The 20,804-nt window shown below is 50.4% G+C and overlaps 6 protein-coding genes across 6 annotated transcripts; 4 read left to right on the top strand and 2 right to left on the bottom strand.

Annotated features, from left to right (window-relative positions):
• Positions 1-7,195: 7,195 nt before the first annotated feature.
• BCR38DRAFT_457535 (uncharacterized protein) lies at positions 7,196-7,704 on the bottom strand (the record flags this gene model as incomplete). The annotated part of the gene is made up of 3 exons (XM_040862049.1): positions 7,196-7,427; positions 7,554-7,625; positions 7,658-7,704. The coding sequence occupies 3 exons, from the start codon at positions 7,702-7,704 to the stop codon at positions 7,196-7,198; spliced, it is 351 nt and encodes a 116-aa protein (XP_040716501.1).
• A 1,125-nt stretch (positions 7,705-8,829) lies between these two features.
• On the top strand, positions 8,830-10,144 carry BCR38DRAFT_457534 (Bromodomain-containing protein; the record flags this gene model as incomplete). Its single annotated transcript, XM_040862048.1, has 3 exons — positions 8,830-8,876; positions 8,934-9,769; positions 9,831-10,144. The coding sequence occupies 3 exons, from the start codon at positions 8,830-8,832 to the stop codon at positions 10,142-10,144; spliced, it is 1,197 nt and encodes a 398-aa protein (XP_040716500.1).
• A 1,665-nt stretch (positions 10,145-11,809) lies between these two features.
• Positions 11,810-13,530, bottom strand: BCR38DRAFT_341949 (uncharacterized protein; the record flags this gene model as incomplete). The annotated part of the gene is made up of 4 exons (XM_040855910.1): positions 11,810-12,150; positions 12,209-13,149; positions 13,206-13,238; positions 13,385-13,530. The coding sequence occupies 4 exons, from the start codon at positions 13,528-13,530 to the stop codon at positions 11,810-11,812; spliced, it is 1,461 nt and encodes a 486-aa protein (XP_040716499.1).
• Positions 13,531-13,796: 266 nt separating this feature from the next.
• BCR38DRAFT_195580 (TIM21-domain-containing protein) lies at positions 13,797-15,086 on the top strand. Its single transcript, XM_040854045.1, has 4 exons — positions 13,797-14,219; positions 14,276-14,460; positions 14,518-14,572; positions 14,623-15,086. The coding sequence occupies exons 1-4, from the start codon at positions 13,950-13,952 to the stop codon at positions 14,812-14,814; spliced, it is 702 nt and encodes a 233-aa protein (XP_040716498.1). The 5' UTR covers positions 13,797-13,949; the 3' UTR covers positions 14,815-15,086.
• Positions 15,087-15,797: 711 nt separating this feature from the next.
• On the top strand, positions 15,798-17,340 carry BCR38DRAFT_341781 (auxin efflux carrier; the record flags this gene model as incomplete). Its single annotated transcript, XM_040855895.1, has 3 exons — positions 15,798-17,002; positions 17,124-17,211; positions 17,266-17,340. The coding sequence occupies 3 exons, from the start codon at positions 15,798-15,800 to the stop codon at positions 17,338-17,340; spliced, it is 1,368 nt and encodes a 455-aa protein (XP_040716497.1).
• A 1,437-nt stretch (positions 17,341-18,777) lies between these two features.
• Positions 18,778-19,568, top strand: BCR38DRAFT_432498 (uncharacterized protein; the record flags this gene model as incomplete). The annotated part of the gene is made up of 1 exon (XM_040860191.1): positions 18,778-19,568. A coding segment is annotated over exon 1 (334 nt), but the record flags the coding sequence as incomplete, so codon positions are not given.
• Positions 19,569-20,804: the final 1,236 nt, after the last annotated feature.

Here is a 20,804-nt window from a genome sequence, read left to right as displayed (position 1 = left end):
CAATAAAACCTGAAATGATTGCTCAGCCGCTTAAGAAAATTTTCCCATTCATCGACCCCCACCGCCTCCTTCTCCTTACACATCACCCAGTACCCGTTCCCTCGTCTGCGTGTTTGACATTGGGCAAGACGGGAGGGAGCTGACGTGATCAATGTATGACCAGCCCCAGCTTTGCCCCAGGCTGTATGTAACCCAAGAATTGGAAACCACGAGGGGGCTTAGTGGGTGGAAAAATTGGAAAGAGAAAGGATATTGGTCCTCATCTATGCCTTGTACGTTGTGCCTCTTTAAGCCATCGTGTTCTTTGCCCTGTAGTATGTGTGGTGGTGCTGAAGTAAGTAGCTGGTTCTTTTGGCAAACATCGGCACAGAAATCCCGCCCCTGTAGATTGTTCCAGGTACAGTACATGGTTTAAACCCCAACTGTGGAGAAAAGGGGCAAACCTGTAGACCCAGCACATCAGTACATCAACAAAACTAGTCTTTCATGGCACGTTGTAACACTGCTTCTTTGCGTCCGGTACGCGTCGATTTTCTCCTCAACATTGTTTTCTCCGCAGCTCTCCGAAAAATACACCGCTTGCCGGAGCTGCATGGCGGAGCAAAAAGAGCCAGGGTTACACGACTTATGTATTTGTTCGTCCAAAAAGAAGGGGGGGAGGACGGTAAGGAGGAGGATCGTCTTTACGTTTACGAAGAGGCGGAAAGGCAACCTCACACTTAGCCCCCTTTCTCGATTCGGCTTTCTGGATCAAAGGTCAGTTTCGGTCTGAGGTTGTGCTTCATTAGTAAAGAATAAAGTGACAGCAACGTACGTGTAAAGGCTGTGTTCACTGCTGGTGGGGACGATTACAGACTGTCGCTCAGATACGTGCGAAGGTAGTCGTGGGTCACATCGCACACGGACTGGCTCCCTGCCTGTTATAGCTGGCGGTGGCCTTCCAGTAAATGCAAATTTCTGAATGGACTGACCTCATTCGATGGCGCCAGAAAGCGTGACCCATGACAGAGGACCGGCTGAGACGGTAACCTGGAGTAGCAAAAATCCTACGTGAAGCGCGGGAGCTAGGGAAAGCTGCCAACGGTCGGCGGACGCGGGTGATGTGATCACGATGATGGCAAAAAGGTGTCAGTTGCCCGCATTGTGTTGCACTTGGGTGTAATCAAAGCAATAGCAGATTGTCTTCACCGCAACTTTCTTGAGAGACATTAGCTCTGGAGGTGAGCGAATAGGATGTCCACCAGGCCTTCTGTGCAGCCTGGTTGGCTGGCTGGGCCGCGATGACAATGACCCAACATTGATGACGAGTAGCTTTTGCAACTTTTTTGTTGTTACCCTCGGTGGAGGGCATGTGGGGGAGTCTTGGGGTGTGTCTTGCTCTGGCCCTGCGATGATAGTGTTGCTTATTTGGGATATTTGGCATGCAAGATGATTGGTGCATGTCCTGTCATGTTTCTCAATGACGGCCCCTTGTCAATAGTGGGTTGTTTATGATGGTGCCTTTTGAGATTCTGGCCCATGGGTTTGATACCGGATAAGGGATGCCAATTATGCGGGACGACGGGGTGACATATGACAGGCCTGAAGAGTCATCAGGGCGCTTATTAAGATTTCAGACAGGGTGATCATTGTTGAAGGCTGAAGTCGTAGGCCGCGGCCCATTTCGTTCTCAGCTTCGCCATGGGACTCACGGAAGGACTGGAATTTCAGAGGGTGTGAGGGTGGGGGTGGCGACGACCCCCAGCAGTCACATACTTCGGACGGTGTAACGCATGCGCATTCCCAAACGTGCTCACCGTCGTGATCGGAGACGCCACGAGAATTTGGACCTATGGCCACGCAATACATTCCGAACTGCAGCATCCAGTGGTATGAACAGAAGAAAACTGGCCGCTAATATCCCTGAGATCCTGGATGTTGATGTTCGTATCTGTGACTTGTCGGACGTTCTTCGCGGGCTATTCGCACTGGACTGATTGCGATATGCGTTGCGATATGCGCATCTCATTCGTGACATTGCGCCATGAAACCATTATGGTGCTAAGTAATCAGAATGTATATTAAAGGGAAGGTTTCAAGGGTTGCAGGAGACGGACACCAAGATGTGCTGCAAGGGTTGTTTGTCCCCCACGCCTTGGCATTTTCGAAGCTTGGGGCTAGCCTGGGGACCCCGCAAACACAAATACAAACGCAAACAAGACCTGGGGGGCTGCTTCGTTGCACCTAAGCAGTCAGTTGCAACCACGTTACACCTTCCCGAAGCAAAAAGGAGGTTCTGTCTTGATACCACGCAATGGTCAACCGCAACCTTGGAAACCTGCGGACCAGGTCCAAGAAAGGAACTTTTGGAGATTCATGATTTATCCAGGGCTCCATGAAGCACATCAGCCCGTACATTCCGGGGACGTAACGCCGCGTCAACCCAGCATCGTGGAGAAAGAGAAGAAGTACCGACGAGTGGATCAGCAACTGTTGGTCGTCGTTGATGTGCAATTTGTTATGGTTCATTAGCACCGGCTGCCAACCGTGGCACTGTAGGAAGTAGGAACGTAGGAGACGGCATTATCTCATTCTCTCATTCTCTCAAAGTATCGGCAAGTCGGCTTCTCCCCCCGTCCAAGATGCTTCCGCGGAATCGGCGGCTTCAATCTTCCTTCACTCCTCACTTATCATTCCTCACCGACCTGGCCGGTCTGCGGAAAGTGAATACTCAGTTTCATCCGCAGGATCGGGCAACGCTCCAAGTGTCGGAAAAATCCATCTCCAAATTCCCAATGCCTACTTGGCAACAGTACGAGTCTCGTCTAGGCGTTGCTGCATACACATCCGATCTTGCAGCGCCCTAAATGGGGCTCGCTGTTTTTTTTTACCGACTGTAGCGCTAGATTGCCCAGTCAGTACCCTCCTCAACAGGTCAGAGGTTGGATGTGTGGGAGATAGATTGACGAACGACAACTCTGGAAAGGATACACGGCGCATCTCACCGAGATCATCCATGACTTCGAAGCGAGCTCGTGTTGGAAACTGCGACATGCACGCCCCAAGTACCTCAGTGACCACACGTTGTTGCGACGGACTAACTACTACCAGATGATACTATTTCGAGCCTTGGGGGCGTCATCTTCCTTCAATCAGGTACATATATGAAAGAAGGTTGGTATGACAGAGCTGGAATCCTCTCGAGTTCACCCTGTCTCTCAAGTTGCAACAACGAATAATATAACCCGATTAGTCCATCAGGAATGTGTGGGGTTGTTCGTCTTATCATTTAATTAATGTGCTTGGTTGATCGACTACGCTGAGGTGTCAATATCATCCTTGCAGTGCTTCAACAGGGATGGGATGCACTGTCAATTCTATAACTGCGTAGGACGTGATGCATAAATTTATGAACTTCCACCCCCATGCCTCGAGCGACACAAGCGAAGGCTGGGTCGGAGCAGTCCTGGCGCGACCAGAGCAAACCCGTACGAAACAACTGTCGCCCGAGGCAGAACCAGCTGACTGTCTAGGTGTTTGGCGTCTTAGTTAACATGAACGTCTGAAGATGAAGAAGGCACCTAAACAGTGACTAGATGCCCAAACCGGCTGAGAACGCTATGGATGAGTGTTAGTTATGGGTACCCAGATATTAGATCTCGAAGTTATGCGGCTATCGGGTTTCAATTACTGCTTGACTCCATCGATAAACGGTCATAAATAACCGTTACAGGGCGCTGGACATACACACAAGCGCAGTCATATCACTCAGTTGCTATCCAGGTTTTGATACCGCGGTCCTGTCTCCTCGAAGATGGTGTGGTGAAATCACAAGATTGAAACGCCAAACATCTCCAGCACTGGACATCGGAACTGTTGGCTTTGTTCGTTAGGACACAGGCATTGACGTGATTGACAGGACGATGCAGCGAGTCCAAATGGACCACTGGAGGCCCAATTAGGCGCGCGGATAAAAGCCATTCAGCGGGAGGACCGTCGGTTTAAGCCTCGCTACTGCCCCAGACAATTTCGTTATCTCTCCAGACAGGGGCGGTTGGCTAGCCCATCATCCTCGTCCGTGATTAGCCTCGGGTTGAAGACCAACGACGAGACCATGACATCAGCATTTGGTCAATACATCTTGCTCCACCAGTGATGTATTGCGCTAGTCAAGACGATAACAAAATAAACCGCGCACCCGGGTGCAAAAGTCTTCTTATACCTTTTTCACTACCCTGGCATATCGAGCTATTCCATACTATTCCACTCGCACACGCTATTTCTTGTGTCGCCTATTAGCAACTCGTCTCTAGTATAGTACGGAATTTATTCCACTAATCAAAAGTGGTTCCAAAGGCTCCGACAGCCTAGTTGAAATACCACCTGAGATCTATATGGGTACAATTGGGCCAAAAGGAGGATACATTTGGGTCGCTCCACCATTGTCAGAAGCTAAATTAATTGTGCCTGCTTCATTGCATGGGGGTTATTATTTTGTGGTCCCTCCTAAAGGGGCAGCTTGGATCGCATCCAGCGTGAGGGCAAGAAGCCGATTTGGCAATTTGGCCGGGGACAGTCAACACCCACGGACGGATCGATCCGACTCTATTCACTAACGGATCTGCAAATCATCCGCCTACATGTGATAATCTGGATGAGACCAACAGGTTTGTCCGGTATGTCCTATGAAACCAAGGGTGAGGCGTAGTTGTCACAACAGACATGCATGCATCACGGCCAGGGCATTTTATCCGGTAACCTAGTGGAAAGCACCTATCCAACTGCACATGCTCAACATCATCAACATACCACGATGGGGAATATGCTGTAAAAGTTTGAACGATCTTCGCATCGAAATTCACTGTAAATCTTATTTTCCGCTGTGGTTGTACTAGACTCACGGAAAGGTGTGATGACGGCAACATGATACCTGGGATCCTGAATAACTTCAATTCTCATGAGCCGCAATGTACTTCATATGGCAATTCAATCGCAGAATTGTTGTAGATTCCTGGTCACCAACAATGGTCGTGAGGGGAAGCTTGTCTGGGTAGCATCCTACCCTTGATGAATGTGCTGCAAGATGGAGCAGGCAGCCGAAAGCAGACTTCGGTTCATAACGTCCCTTCGTTTATATAGACTGTTGTGTAACCCCCTTGGTGCCTGGATGGACAGCCAAATCTTGTTCCCCCTCACAAACCAACCAGATCTACCCTTGTGACAAATGAGCATCAAGCAGACGACTCCAAATATCTCCCTCCATCTGCATTGCATCCGCTTCCCTTCAGGAAAGGAATTGTCTCTCCTGCGTCCAGATCCTTGCGGCAATAGCCGCCCGACTCCATAGCCAAGGTTGAAGTTCGCCCCCGCATAGTCCTGTCATTTTTATGCAGGTGGATGTTACTGTAGACTTACACGAGCTGGTCGTCAAGACTCGGTCAAGCCAACCATGCCAAACCCTGCATCAATACTCCTTTGAGTCTGATTGGCCACACTGCATCTCTGCATCCGGTGAGCAGTCATCCCAACTTCTCCTTCGCAACACAAAACAACTGTTGTACGCAACCTCGCACAACACCGCGGTTCGGACTTCAAAGTCTGAATGGTATGTGGGGGCAACTGCAGATGTTCCGTCTATGAAAAGTAGACTTCGTCTGAAAAATCTCCTTCTGGCGTATCGGGCCGTTCTGCAGACCCTATTTTGCCAATTGTGATCCCCTGCTCTCTGAGTCTCGACCGCGCCATATCATATCGCAGTAGCTTCTCCTCCACGAATCAAACAACAAGAAACCTAGCGATGAGGTAGATCAAGTACCATATGCTCAGAAGAAGTACCCATCCGATGTTGTTTGTTGGAACTCGGCATGTGCGCGGTTTGCATGAGCGTTATACTCGATAATGTAGCAACAACTCGATGCTGCAACAATGATGGCTCGAACTCTATACCAGGACAAGGGTCTTCCGCCTGAGAACATAACAGCTTGCATGAGCATGACGCCTGCATACGCAGCAATTTTTGTGCCGGGCAGAAGGACGGGACGTACCTTGTGATTATCACATGGAAAACGGCAACTAAAGCACTTTCATTTTCTTTGATGGTAGGTTGGCTGATGTCTTGCATATACTATATGCACGAAATCGAATGTCTTGCATTTCATCAAGTGTTTGGGCACCGGTTAGACAGAACTAGAGATGACTGATTTACACGGCCATCATCTAGTTTCCAGTACTCAGGCATCAATAGAAGATGGTGGGCATGTACCGGGACTTTTGACAATGAACATTAGGCCAACCGCTCCATATTCGGGTCCATGGAGCCTGCTAATGATTGTTGCTATTGATGCTGGAATGTACTAACAGCACGGGTCTTGCCGATGGGAATAGGGGTAGGGGCGATGCGTTCGACTGCTGTATCCCCAAAGACCATTGGACCGGCCCGTTTTCAATATTCTGCGAGTATCAAGGTCATCACAGTCTTGAGGTCGTTGTAGCAGCTATGAACAGATCTTTTGCAATTGTGTATACCCTAAGGCACAATCTAGATCATATTGGTTTTGTTGCTCTCGTAATGCATCTCCGCCCGCGAAGGGGAAAAGGACTGCCGATGCGCATTTCACCAATTGCAGTCTGCAAGCAGGCCCACCTTATGTGTACTCCTAATACAGCTATGAGAGTAATCAGGATCATACTTTACTCAAGCAATCGCGTCATTACGAACTGATGCGGCCAGATCTCTTGAAATCTGAGCCTAGGCCCCTTTCTATGGCCATCTGTGATGCGAGCCTTGAGCTTGAAGAAGTACCCAAAGTCAAATAAAAAAAAGGGGGGTTCAGGATCACAAGGTGTTGGTAATAAGGGGCTTGATCGTAGTACCCATTGAGATCGTCTTGTTGCATGGTCTCAGAATGATCCTAGTGTCAAAGAGTAACTGAACCTGTCAACCACGAGCAGCTCGAAACCATCTCTATTCTGTAATGATCCCTTGGAAATAAAGCTACTCTACTGGATGCAGGTGTCTTTAAGTCTCAATTCAATGTCAAAAATGTTATCTTTGGGTGGGTTTAACAACCAATTACGATTAGGTATAAAAAATGCGGAAGTTGTCAAGTTCAAAGCAGCAAAGCCGTCCAAATTCTATCCACCGCGTTAGTTGTAGGGCCCAGACATTTTCTACACCTTGGAGGAACACATTCATTATAAAGCTCATCAAGCCGACCTAAACCTCATATCCCGGCGGATTCTGGTCTCTCTCCATCTGCGATGCCCTGAGAAAACTCAGGACCTCATATGCTGCCTTTGTGATCTCAAGTCCCCTCTTCCCCCATTCCAAATTGTGCCACAGGTTCTTGAGCATGTTGTCCCCCACAATCGACATAATGAACCGCATATGGTCCTCCTGACCGTCCCGGTCAGTCTTATCTGGATGGAATAAGGTACTTCTGCAACTCCTTGTTGATGTCTTTGGTCAACTGGCTGGTCTTGCTCATGCCTGGATCGGGAGCCAGAGAATTGTGGGAAAAGAAGTGCGGTAGAATTCGACCTAGAAGCCGTGCACGAAGGAACTCTGCAGCTACTCGGGGAAAGCCCTTGCGTCTTTGAAGGGTAGTAGCTTGAGGATGAGTCGCTCGTGCTGGGTTGAGAGCCGGCTGGTGGAGGCTTCTTGGGTGGACGTCCGCACATGTCTGATGGTGCAGATGAGATGGACTGAGGCGAAAGAGCCTTCATGGGTGGTGTGTTTGTTCACGAGAACCGCGAGAACACATTAAGTGGGTAAGAGAAAGAGTTCACAGATAGATGGATACATCTCAGCCAAGCGTGACATTTATAACCATTCAATCTAGGCTTCCTCCTCCATGCGAGTCTTATTGACGGAATTGATGGTTTAATCCTATCCTCACATGCATCCACACCGCGCGCCAGCTTCAAGGGTTGGCAGTTGGGCTGCCTCTGAAGAAGAGCCTAGCTGAGTTCTGGCCAGTACATTATCGCGAATGGCTAAAGAGACGCGTGGATCTGCTGCTGGTGAAGCCATGCAGTCACTACTATTCAATGAGCTGTAGCCCATTTTGGAAAGGGGCCTTGCCTTTTGATTGCCATGTTCGATTACAGGATGGCCAAATTGAGCCCAGGCGAATGAGCGGTTTGAAGAGCTCAAGTGACAAGTGACAAGTGTTGCAGATAAAACTATTTTGCCGGGGGCAGGGAGGTTGAGCAGTATGGGGAAGGCGCACGGTCCAGTGTGTGTCAACCCCCAACTTCAAACTTCAGCCTCCCTCTCAGAATTCACATTGACCAGAGCATCCCACGGTGTACGACTTTTCATCACCAGCACCATCACTCACTTGGAGTTCATCAAAAAATCGCAAAAGCACTGTTTCTATCGTATTTCTATGAGATTTTGGTCGCCCACCGCGATTTCCACCGTTGCGTCGCGTATTTTTTGAGCAGAAGCAGCTGGTGCATCAATTGTGCTGAGTGTCAACTGTGAAGGTAAGCAGGGATTTCATACAATGACATCGTTAACTCAAGTCATTGAACGTTGGTTCATTATCCCCACCAGGTTTCATATTTTGATCAAGTGTTATGAAAAGAGAATATTCAGCCCGGATCGCAACAGTTGTTTTTGCGCTGAGCGTTCTTACCTCTCGGCAGCTGGCATTCACCATAAAATCAATCTTGAATTCACCTGCGTGTACTTCGCTGTGCTTTTGGAGGAACAATATCAACCAGCACCTCTGCCCAAATCATTTATACCTCCGAAGAATTTTTTATTTATTTTTTTTAACCCGGCCATCATCTTTTACATCTACTGACAAGAGCTTCAGACAACAACTTCAGACAACAACCACCATGGCGAGCCAGAGTGGGGACGATACTCCAGTTGCCTTTTCATGGCGGTAGGTTGCGACATTGCTGAGTAGATGATGTGGACAAGGAGCTGATCTCGATCATAGCGACCCTCATGTCACCTTCGTCATAATCCTAGTCGGCCCTGACGAGCAACCATTCGCAATCCAGCAAGATTTCCTCTGCGCAAAGTCATCCTACTTTCGCGAATATTTTGCTCAGCAAGGCGACTCCCAGCTCGAGACTCTCACTAAGTATCCAGATACTACCACTCAAGCCTTTGGCCTTGCACAACACTTCATGTTCACCGGCGAGATTCTTTTACAGCAAGAGACTCTCCCGGGATATGATGTTCTTATTGACGCATGGAAGCTGGGCAACGAGCTACGCATCAATGGCATGTGCGAAAAGGTGCTCGACGCCATGAAGGAACTTCGACTCGTCACCAACCACATCCCGGCCCCAGCTGTTCTGGCCGCCGTCTGGAAGGAAACCCCTGAAGGTTCGAGTATCCGGGATCTCTTCTTGACCTGGACGGCTGAGTACATACGCTCTTCGGAATCTCGTAGTGAATTCAGCAAGTCTCTTCCGCAAGAAGTTCTCAGCGAACTAGTTGTGGCAATGAGTCGCCTTGACTCGACTCCCTTCATCCAAGTCAACCCGGATAAAACGCCTGATGGGCTTACCCAGAGAAAGAATGTTCACTACCTCGAGGCCGAGGAAAGTGAGGGCGAGTCGAGAGAGAAGGCACCCAAGCATCGTCACTCTGACGTTTTGCCCGGAAGACCTGGCCGAAAGCCTGGCCCCCGTTCTTCTCTGCCTAGCAACAAGATTGTTAAGGGTCGCAGGGCTAGCAGCAATGTCGCTGGCGACAAACAATTCACAACCGAGCAGAAGCTTGAATTTTGCTCCGATCTTCTCAGCCGCATGCTTAGCGGTCCCGGTTAGTCTGCAAAATTCATCCTTTCATCCTTCTTGTCGCGTTCGCAGCTAACTCCGCGTAGGTTTCTGGACGCGTCTGGTAGGGCCATTCCGTGAGCCGGTCAAGCCCGGCGAGGATCTTGTGCCCGACTATTTTGATAAGGTCAAGAGACCAATGGATCTCGGCACCATCAAGGAAAAGATGGACCGCAAGGAGTACACTGACGAAAACGAGTTCTGCGCCGACGTACGACAGATCTTCCAAAACTGCTACACCTATTGGGACGAAACGGCCCCTATGGTTGCTACGTGCAAGAAGTTCGAGAAGACCTTTGAGGAGAAGTACAGCGGCATGAGCAAGTTCTTGTCCAAGCTGGGTAGCGAGGAGGCAGCTTAGAGAGCTGCTTCAGAGGAATCAACCTAGGAAGCGGAGATGTGATATGACTGAAAGGCCGTTGAGGCACTCATGAATGATCAAAAAGCAAGGTATAGGGGTCATGGGTATGGTTGATTGCCGCCATCACCGATCACTATTTACGTTAATCACCCAAATTGACTACGGCAAGTTCGGCATTAAGAAACACCAGAAAAAATAACGTCCCCGCGGGCTGCATTCGGTTCAGGGAAGGCACTAATGTCGATGGCAAGGGTAAACCGCCGACATTAGTTGCAGTTGGGGATATGGAATTGAAGGCTATCAACGTCTATCATGAGGGAGATCACGGGTGTTTGATTTGAGAGTCAGCTCAAGGTAACCCATTGGCACAACTGGCAAAATTAGGGTGGCAGGATAGGTTTTGGAAGGCCACAATGGACATATAGAGGTGATTATCACCTATGGCAGGGTAGCATCAAGCTGAAAGGGTTTCAGCACATGTATATTATAGGATGAACTTTCAGGGCTGTCCAGGGCTACAGGCATCTCAATACCAATACCGTTGACAAAATCTTACTTTCCTCGTCGTATGTAGGTTTGAACAGCTCATATCGTACTTAATGTCCAAAAGCTGTATCCTGAATGCATTCATGAGTCGACTTTCGACCACCTGTATGATGAGGGATATGAGCTTCAGAAAAAGGTATCGAGATGCGTTTCGGAAGATGGTTGGGGAGAGCAGCTCGCGAAGTACCGAGTGTCAAGCGCTAACCAGTGTTGTATCTATAATCAGTGACATGTCCGGTTAGTCGAACCTAACCTGATGGAACAACAGCTGACTGCCCTCGGTGTTGGTGTTAATTTTGAATCTGTAAGAGGTATTATATCCGGAAATGAAAAAGATCATCTTTGGTTCCGAATGTTCACGAACTGCCACCCAGAAAGAAGAGGCCACGAAGACCAAGTATCATTGGAGCTATATCCGTGCTACAGAGCCCGCCCCTATGAAGCGTTCGCATATAATATCCGTTTCTAACCAAGGCCTACCTACCGCTTGCCAACTTGCCAAATCTTTGTACCTTGGAAGTCCTAGCCTATATGTTGCAAGATGGCTTTGCGTGTGAAGCCACTACCTAGCTGATGGTAGGCCGACAATAGTATCACGCAGCTATGTTTTGGTCGGAAGCACAAGATTACAGTGCAGTATGAAGAACGTTTCATCGTAGTGTCATAGCTCGACATCTTGTCGAACCTACTAGAACCTGCTCGACCTCACTTTTCCCCTGTTGCGCTCGCTTACAATCAAGCCTGACCTGTCCTCATAATCAACCAAATCAACTTTTTTGGCGACTTGAATTTGCATGCAATATCATTATCTGGATTCTTGGATACAATCTGCATCAATAACGCCTTCTCTCTATAAAACCGACAGTGCGCAGGTTTGAAGGATTTGCCCCTTTCTTCCAGTGCGCCTCAACCTCATTGTTGTCGTGCCCTCGTGTTCTCCTATACCATATCATGCCATGCCACTCCCTCGTCAACCCCGTGATGAGTCTTGAACTTCTTGGCTTGCACAGGTGGTCAATCTCCCGAGCGTGTTACTCATCTCATTAGCATCCGGATGTGCCATGTCAATTTGACATTTTGTGTTTCGCTACACCGTTGCTCAAGCGTTACTTGTATCATTTAGCTGCCCAGGTAGTTGCGAATGGCCCCTTGCAGCCGAGTGGCACCCTCGCCGAGCGCGCTGGTCAAGTTTTCCAGGTCGTCGCCAGCAGTGATGCCGAATTTGCGGACGAAATCCTTGGCAGCGGTCTCGAGGTCGCCATAATCCTCACCGGGATCCTCTTCCTCAGAGCGCCCAAAGTATGCATTTGATGAAATGGCACTGGCTCCCTCGAAGCCTTGCAAACGAGTCTTGGCCTCTGCTTGGGCGCTGGGGTCGAACGAGCCTTTTCCAAAGAACTCGTCGGATGAGATGCCCTTCTGGGAGCCGAATTTGTTGCGAGCATAGCGCTCCTCATCGTCTGTAGTCATGTCAGCTTCATGTACTAGTATGATCACTCGGAAATATGAACAACTCACCTTCAGTTGCGGCTTTTACAGGGCCGACCGATCCAAAGCCACCGGCATTCTTTTTGGGCGCAGCAGCCGCCTTAGCAGCGCCACCACCAACTTGGCCGAAGCCCAGCCGTCCAAAGCCCATGCCTAGTCGCTCCACTTCGGCGGCCGACTTTTCACGCGAGTGACCGGATCCATATCCACGAGGGCTGACGGGAGTCGGCGAGACAATGGCGTCTGGCTCGTTCTTTGTCGCAGTTGCCTTCTTTGCCACGACGTCCTCGGCCTCGGGATCGTATCCCAGCTTCGCGATTCTCTCAGCCTCCTCCTTGGCCTTCTTCTCAGCCTCGTCAAAGTCGATGATGTCGCCGGTAACCTTCTTGACCCCGAGCTTGGTATTCTTCTTTGCGCCAAGAACATTCGTCTTGCGCGCTCCGGCACCGGTGGCGGTTTTCCGTAGCGCAGCCGAAGTGGTAATGCGGCTAGCGGCAGGTCGCGCATCACCCGACTCGGGCTTTGAAAGTGGCGAGGAAGACCTTCCGATTTCCTTGCCATTGGCAATGCCGGAATTGAGGAAGGGGGACGGTGTGCGGCCGACAACTGGCGGTGTAGCAGTTCGTGACACGGGCGGCGTGGGTCTCTTGATGGATGGCTTGTCCCAGGAAGAGAAGAAATCATCATCGGGCTCGCCAGCCGGTGTAGAGGAGCCGTCAACATCAGCGGCATCGGCAATAACGACCTCGTCTGGGAATTCGATTGCGTCTCTGGCGGCGCGCTTCTTAAGCTCGTCCTTGTACTTGGTGGCGGCGGCCGATTGGTATTTGGTCTTTGGGTCCTTGCTGCTAAGCGCAGCGCTTCCACCATTGGCGCGGAAGAATTTGGTAGCAGACTCGTTCCCGCCCACCTTCATAATACGTAGTTGATCCCATTGCCACTGGTCAAGATTAGTTGACCGGACGAACGAGCTACAGTTTGCAAGGTCAGTATTCGTCTAGACTGGACGGGGAAGGAATGCGCGGACATGTGTACTCCGAGATTTCGATGGTTCGAAGAACTACACAACATCAAGTCAGAAATGGTTACTCTGTATACACTTTCGTAGGTCGTGATATTCGGGGTAGAGGGTGCCGAGCGCCGGAGACCCATGGTTCCAAGCCAACGTTACGTATGGGCAACGGGAGGCGCTGAGATGTTACCCACCAATCGAGACATAAATAGATGCCAAATGGCACCGAGGTCCACGTCGGGTTCTTTGCGCCGCAGTCGAAGCAGATCTTGTTGGAGGATTTGCCCTTCAGCTTCTCGAACAGCTTCTGCGACTGCTGCTTGGACGCGAGTCCGCTCATCTTGGCGACTCGGTGTAAATCAATGGGCAAGAACTTCGATGCGGACTAGAGGCGACCGAGTTCGGGTAGGGACCAAGATGGAGGTCGTGGGTTGGCGCGCGAAAGTGGGTGAAGATAAAAGGGACACGGGGAGAGATTGAGGCATTGTCAATAAAGGAATTCGAAAAGGTGGCATTCCCGCGAACTGGGGGCCCCACTAAGCTAAGATGGCTAAGCCATTATGGGTTTGGCGTCAACTCCCCACTTGAATGACGATCCATTGACTGGAGCTCCAAGCTTCAGTTGTACACAGCGATTGAGGAGCTTTTTTGGACAGCCATGTTCAAGTTCGCGTCTTAAGTTAAGCTTGAATTCCATCCAAAGAAGTTTTCAATAGCGGGCTCGCCTCTCTACCATCAAATGGACGCAGAGCCACCATAATGAAGCTCGTAATCCGCCCATCGGGCTTTACTACGCTTGCGCCGCACCTTCACCCGTTGCCTACGATTCTGCAGAGACGCTGCTATGCGGCCCAACATGGACTTGGAACGACAACGATACCATCATCCGGCCCGAGGCGGAAGACAGTGACGCCTTTCAACGACGACGGTAGAGTCCCCTGGCACGAGTTGTCAGCGGGAGAGAAGACGGCGAGAGCGACACAGCAATCCTTCAATTTCGGATTGATCATTGCTGGATTTGCCCTGACCGTATGACGAGTCTTTCCTCAGATCAAGGCCACGGGCTAGTTGCTAAGACTCTTCAGGGTGTTGTGGGATACTTCTTGTATTCGGATGTCTTTTCCCCTGATAGCAAAACCGCATATTTCAATCGCGCCGTCGATCGAATAAGGAAAGACCCCGATTGTTTGAAGTTACTCGGAGATGCAAAGAAGATCGAGGCACACGGCGAAGAAACAAGGAACAAATGGCGTCGTGCCCGCCCCATTGCGTACGGAGTCTTGCATCCCGCGCGTGGTTGATGGTTTGTTCGCTGACGAGCAAATAGAGCTACGTACAAAACTGACAGCCAAGGCAACGACCACATGATGCTGCATTTCTATGTAAGTGGTCGTGGTGTTCCCATTCTATGGCCAATGCTCACCTGTAATAGGTTCATGGACCCTTGAATACAGGCGCTGCCAATGTGCATCTCGTAAAACGAGCAGGCCACTCTAGTTACGAGTACAAGTATCTCTATGTGGATGTCCCAGGCCAGTCACGCATCTACCTAGAGAATGCGGACACCAAAACGTCAAGCGACTCCAAGAAGTATAAACTATTTGGCGTCAGCTGGAGAAAATGAGCGATTTTGTCTCTCTTAGCAACACGCGAACTTCTATGTACAATATTTCTGTCCCACTGGTTGCCACCACTGCATGCACCGGGTGGTCAAATCTGGATACACCAGGACCATGGCTACGATATTTCATGAATGCTTTCTGGGAGGATATTGAGAAAGTGACACTGGGAAAGATGGCAAGGTTCAATATTGGTTGACTTCAGACGGCCCTGGACGCACAACCCACATCCTATGCAGCAGCAAATGAAGTCATCTGTCTACGGAGCAATGGTGGATAACGTGAGCTTCTGTATCCAAAACTTGTTTAGGCATTGGACTTTTGATCGCTTTCAAAGCTTGCTGCGGAAACCCTTCCGCGGATGAAGGCTTACGAGAAAAGGGTTGATATCGGTCTTATTATAACAGACTGTTTGTGGCGAGCGAAACGGTGATCTTTGAGATTCTGGCAGCTGACCAGAATCATCGATGTGAACGATGCCTCTTGTTCTGAATGCTGCCGTGTGCTGAGAAGCTCGGATGGCCCATATCAGACGGTTGAGACTTCACAATGTATGGAGTCAATCGTCCAACATTTGGTGTATGCAACCCCAATTCATCTGGGTTAAGCGATTGTCCCAAATTGCTTGATTTCAGGAATGATTGGCCAAATACTGTACCCAACGATAGTACAAGCTGGATGTCCACAACACTGCAAAGGCAGTCTGGACATTTCTTGCTTACGATAGAGGCAACTTCGGACGATTATCCTGTCAAAGGCAATTCGTAGCTTGATAACGTGACTGGGAAGCGTTGTCTAAAGGAGCAACTCAATGAGGTGCTACACATGCGAAACCGGGATCCCCCACTCTCGTCGGTCACTTGCGTACCTCAACTCGCATCTCGCAACTTGCAATTTCCAAAGAACAATTCACACCTTGACAGATCTCTACCAGTCAATGCCAACACCACATATTTGAATCGGTTCGATAGCTGCTCCGCCGTAAGCCATGGCGCCAACCGGTCTCCTCGAATCCTTCCTAGCCGCCATCCAAGCGAGCCTCTCCGTGCTCCTAGTCATGTTCTACGGCGGCGTGGCGGCGCACTTCCAGATCCTGGACGCGGGCAGCACGAAAGCCATTTCCAAGATCTGCGTGCGCATGTTTCTGCCTGCACTGCTCATCACCAAAATTGGCTCGGAATTAGAGGTGGATTCCGCGGACCGGTACGGCATCATCCTGTTATGGGCGCTCATCTGCCACCTCGTGTCGTTCCTCATGGGCATCGTCGCCCATCTATTCCTGGGCATGCCGGATTGGACCACGGTGGCGCTCATGTTCAACAATACGACGAGCTACCCGCTGCTGCTTATCGGGGCGCTGGACGAGACAGGGATTTTGGAGTCGTTGATTGGGGATGGCGATGAGACGACGGGCCAAGCGATTGAGCGGGCTAAGTCGTACTTTTTGGTATTTGCTACTGTGTCGAGTTGTTTGACGTTCGCCGTGGGGCCGAGACTCATTGACTCGGAGAACGCCCCGGAGGAAGACGAAGAGTCGGAGGACGAGCTTCAGCATGGTGGTGACAGTCTCCATTCAAGCGATTCATATACAGTGGTCGACGACGAGGCACATGAGCGGAGTACTTTACTGCCAGCGGCGCGCTTCGAGAATCTAGTTCGGGACAGCTCCTTTTTCCCATCGACCCGGAAACCGTCTACAACACCCCACAGCTCGTCTGGCCGACGTCGGGCATCCATTGTCCCCAAGAAGCACTGGGTCCATCTCGGAGTCCGGGCCAAGTGGTGGCTGTTGTTCATTTCGGACTTCTTCAATGCGCCTCTGCTGGGTGCCATCATAGGGGCTATCATCGGACTGACGCCTGCCCTTCACCGTGCCTTCTTTTATGACGCCGCCGACGGGGGTATCTTTACGGCTTGGTTGACAGCGTCGTTGAAGAACATCGGAGGCCTTTTTGTGCCGTTGCCCGTGGTCGTGGCGGGCGTATCCCTATATACATCCTATCAGCAGGGCCGGCAGGGTTCACAAGGGGGAAGCAATACCTTTCCGAAGGTGACGGTGACTTTTTTTATTCTATTTATTCGTTTCATCGTCTGGCCGGCCTTGTCGATAGCGGTAATCTATGCCTTGGCATCTAGGACTGGAGTACTGGGGGATGACCCCATGCTGTGGTTCGCCATGATGCTTATGCCCACGTGAGTGATGGAGTCAGATTTTCTGCAAATCGGAACAGCAACCTATGTTCGGTCTCCTTGCACGCCAACGCGTGGCAATTCAAGTTTGAAGAATAAGTCGCTAATTCCAATTACTGAACAGGGGCCCACCAGCTATGAAATTGATTGCCCTTGTTCAAGTCAGCAATGCGGACGAAGCAGAAGAACAATATATTGCCAAAGTACTCTCAGTAAGTCAAGCCCTGGCGCATCAGAGTGACTTCCGTGATAATGATGTTGGGTAGATATCGTACCTGATCTCTCCAATCTTATCAATTACTGTCGTTGGTAGTTTGATAGCTAGTCAGGCCAGCAGGTAATATAATTGCTCTTGGGCAACTCGTCAACAGAATTAAATCACAAGAAACAAGCACCGGCAAGTTGTGTTGCCAACATAGCTGGTTTAGTTCCAACAGCCGCTTGAGATGAAGCTGGCAGGATGGCAACACGGTACATGAAGATGAAAAACATAAGAAAGGTATTGGTCCCAATCATTAAATGTCAATATAAATATATACCAGTCTAAGGATGACGCGGTCCATTCAGTCATTTACACCCTGTTTAGTTTGCTGCTGCTGCTCCACATCACAACAAATTCCTCATCATCACTCGTATCGGCAGCCTCCCGTGGAGGCATTCCTGGCGCAACCTGATACCACGTAGTCCATTGCTCTGGAACAGGTCGCATTGGATAAACATGACTTATCGTAATCGGCCTCGAAGGAGAAACCGAGGTATGGCATTTCATCTACAACTCCAGGAGCTTATACAGTGCTGCAATCTCAGCCTCGGAAACATTTGTCGCACCTGCGTATACTGCTCTGCCACCTTGCCCTTGCAGTCCTCAAGAACGGCGTCAGCTTCGGTCAGATCGAACTCTGCGGTAATATACTCGAGTAATAAAAACGTCGCCGACTTGCTGGCAAGTTCAATCTTGTCCGTGAATTGCTGTCCACGACGGCTGCCCTGGTACCACAGCGTCGGAGCGACTTGAGAGCAGTTTAATTGTCTACTATGATGACTTCCACGATGGGTGTCCGGCCGAGATGGTCTCTATGTTCGATGCCAATGCCTGCTCGGATGAGAGCACGGGCGGCTGCTGCGTCGGTCAAGTCTTCTGTCCGACAACATGTCACGAAGACGTGTAGTAGGTTTCTATTTCCCCGGTCGAAGAGTCTGGTAGCATACACGGCCCTCGATAAGAGAATCTCGACCAGCTGGATGGTGCCCCTTTCAGGGCGATGGGGTCATGCGGCATTTGTATGGAATTCGACGCGTCCGAGCCGGCTTCGAGCAGTAGGCGCACGGAATCCGCGGCACCATGGTATTAGTGCAAGTTTCAAGGGAGACTTCCTCGAGAGATTTTGGGCATTGATACCTGCGCCGGACGATTTGATGAGATGGACCTTCGCCTCGTCCTCGTTAGGGCCACCCTGTGGAGCGAAGTAAACCCGTTACGGTCGAATGTGTTGACCAAAGTAACAGTAAGGCAACATGGAAAGGCAAAAGGCATTGAAGCTCGGGGTCAGGCCGCTTGACTTGTTATCATGAGGTCATAGCATTATTCACAGATTTTTATAGCACATTAACGGTAACAAAGTTTCACAAGATCATATGAAAACGAAAATCAGAACTTTTATTGGATTGACCTCTTTCTCTGGTGATGACTTGCCAATCTATCAGCTGAAATCATCCAATGCCAAAGTGAACTAGGTGATATCAGATCAATCGTGCAAGACACTCACGAGATAGGTCCTGTCCTGAGAAGAGCTCGAAAGGTGAAGGTGTAGTCGTAGTGTGGCAAAGGTGCAAAGCGGAGGGGTGGGACCTCCTGGGTTTTCTTTTTATATTCGGAAAGGTCGTGATGTTGACTGCCCGAATCGGCATGCGAAATGCAGGACAGCAATGATCATCATGTCAGAGATATGACGACCTCAATAGTCTTGCGCAGGTGTGCTGGATCCAGGGTCATATGCTGAACTGAGTCATGAAGCTGCTGACGATGGCGATTATGATGTCGGCGGCATGTTCCCTGCCGAAACCAAGCAAAGTAGTGGGGGGTCCAACAGGGATGGGCATGGAGGGGTTCGGGTTTCGTGTAATTGTCCCAAGCCAAGAGCTTGATGGCCTTGAGACAAGTGCAACAATCTGCGAGGATGGTATGAAGGTGGTTGATTACCAGCCGCCAGCATCCTTTGAGCCGAAACCGTCTCCGTCTCCGCCTCCTCCGCCAGCACCGAAACCGCTAGCATCGCCACCAGCGTCGCCCATACCTGCCATGTTGCCAGGCTCAGTAGTGGGGTTAGTGCACTTGGACTTGAAGTGACCCATCTCGTTGCAGTTGGAGCACTTCACGCGGCTAACTATGGCACCTATTTAGTATGTGAACACTGGGGGAACCAGGGTGTACTTACTATCACGGGGCTTCGGGCACTCCTTGCCGGTGTGACCGTACTCGTCACAGTTGCGGCACTGGACTTTGGCCATGTTTCGGGGCTCGGGGCACTCGCGAGAATTATGACCCTCGCCGTCACAGTTGCGACAGATCATCTTTCTATCATTGGTGCAGTCCTTCGCAAAGTGACCTTCTTCACCACAATTGTGACAACCGCCACTGCCACCGCCACCGCCAGTGGGGCAGTCGCGGGAGAAATGACCCTCTAGATGTCATATTAGGTGAATACAGACAGAAAGGTGTACTTCGTGACTTACTCTCACTGCACTTGCGGCATTCGACGAGATCCATGTTGGTCGGGTTGGTGCCTAGGAAGATCAGCACTGCTTAATGGTCGCCGAGATACATGCTGGATGACTTACATTCGTTGGATCGATGGCCTTGCTGACCACAGTTGCGGCAGGCCATCTTGTCGATGCGAGGCGTGTGGCCTGGAGAATAGTCAGCGTGTCCTCATGTCAGTGCCAAATCCCCGAAAACAACGTACAATCGCGTGTTCGGTGACCTTCCTCATTGCAATTGAAGCAACGGATTATAACCTGCTCCTTCTCGACCTTGTCCTGAGGGCAACTCCTCGAGCTGTGACCTAGCTCATCGCAGTTGCTGCACTTGATTAGACCACGACTAACAGGCTCACCGGCATCCTCAAGGCGGACACTGTTCTCATCTATGTCCTTGGGCCAGAAGGGAGCCTCACGGGGCCGGGCAGCGCGCGGTTCGAATCGGAAAGTTACCTGATACTTCTTGTTCAGGTTTCCTTGAAGGTCCATGTTGGTGAAGGTTGCCATCATAGACGGCTTCTCGACGGCAATGATATAGACCGGAATATTCTGGTCACGGAAGGCACTCTCCAGCTCTTTGTAGGTCATGGTGGGGACGGCCTTGGCGTACTTCTGCACACCTTCTTTGACTTCGTCCATGTCGAGATCTTTAGCAGCATTGGCAATGGTCGCCCAGGCCTCCTCTGCAGGGACGGTCTCGACAACATCCCAGTTGAGCTTTCGGGCGTTCTTGCACTCAACAGCGGTGTGGCCTATGGGAATATCGTAATTAGTCATGCATGAAGAGCCAGAGTATACAGAGGATGTGAGTTAGGTGGGCTTGCCTTCCTCCTTGCAGTTGTTGCAGACCAGAGGGCCCTTCTCGGGGCAGTCAGCAGCTCGATGACCTTCCTGGTTACAGGTGTGGCATGTGCCAGTGAACTCACGAGGCTCCTGGGGAGGGCAATCGGGCTCAGGGCATCGCGCAATGGTGTGACCCTCCTTCTCGCAGTGACGGCACTTGAGCTTACGAGGCTCAGGGCATTCGGACTTCATGTGACTGAGAAGT

Source organism: Pseudomassariella vexata (assembly GCF_002105095.1).
Source record: "Pseudomassariella vexata strain CBS 129021 chromosome Unknown BCR38scaffold_6, whole genome shotgun sequence".
Lineage (NCBI taxonomy): Eukaryota > Fungi > Ascomycota > Sordariomycetes > Amphisphaeriales > Pseudomassariaceae > Pseudomassariella > Pseudomassariella vexata.
This window is presented reverse-complemented; position numbering and strand designations above follow the sequence as displayed.

Coding starts and splice junctions, on each gene's coding strand:
- BCR38DRAFT_195580 (XM_040854045.1), top strand. CDS start 13,950: ATGAAGCTCGTAATCCGCCCATCGGGCTTTACTACGCTTGCGCCGCAC. Junction 14,461..14,517: donor CGTCGTGCCCGCCCCATTGC/GTACGGAGTCTT, acceptor ACGAGCAAATAG/AGCTACGTACAAAACTGACA. Junction 14,573..14,622: donor ACATGATGCTGCATTTCTAT/GTAAGTGGTCGT, acceptor CACCTGTAATAG/GTTCATGGACCCTTGAATAC.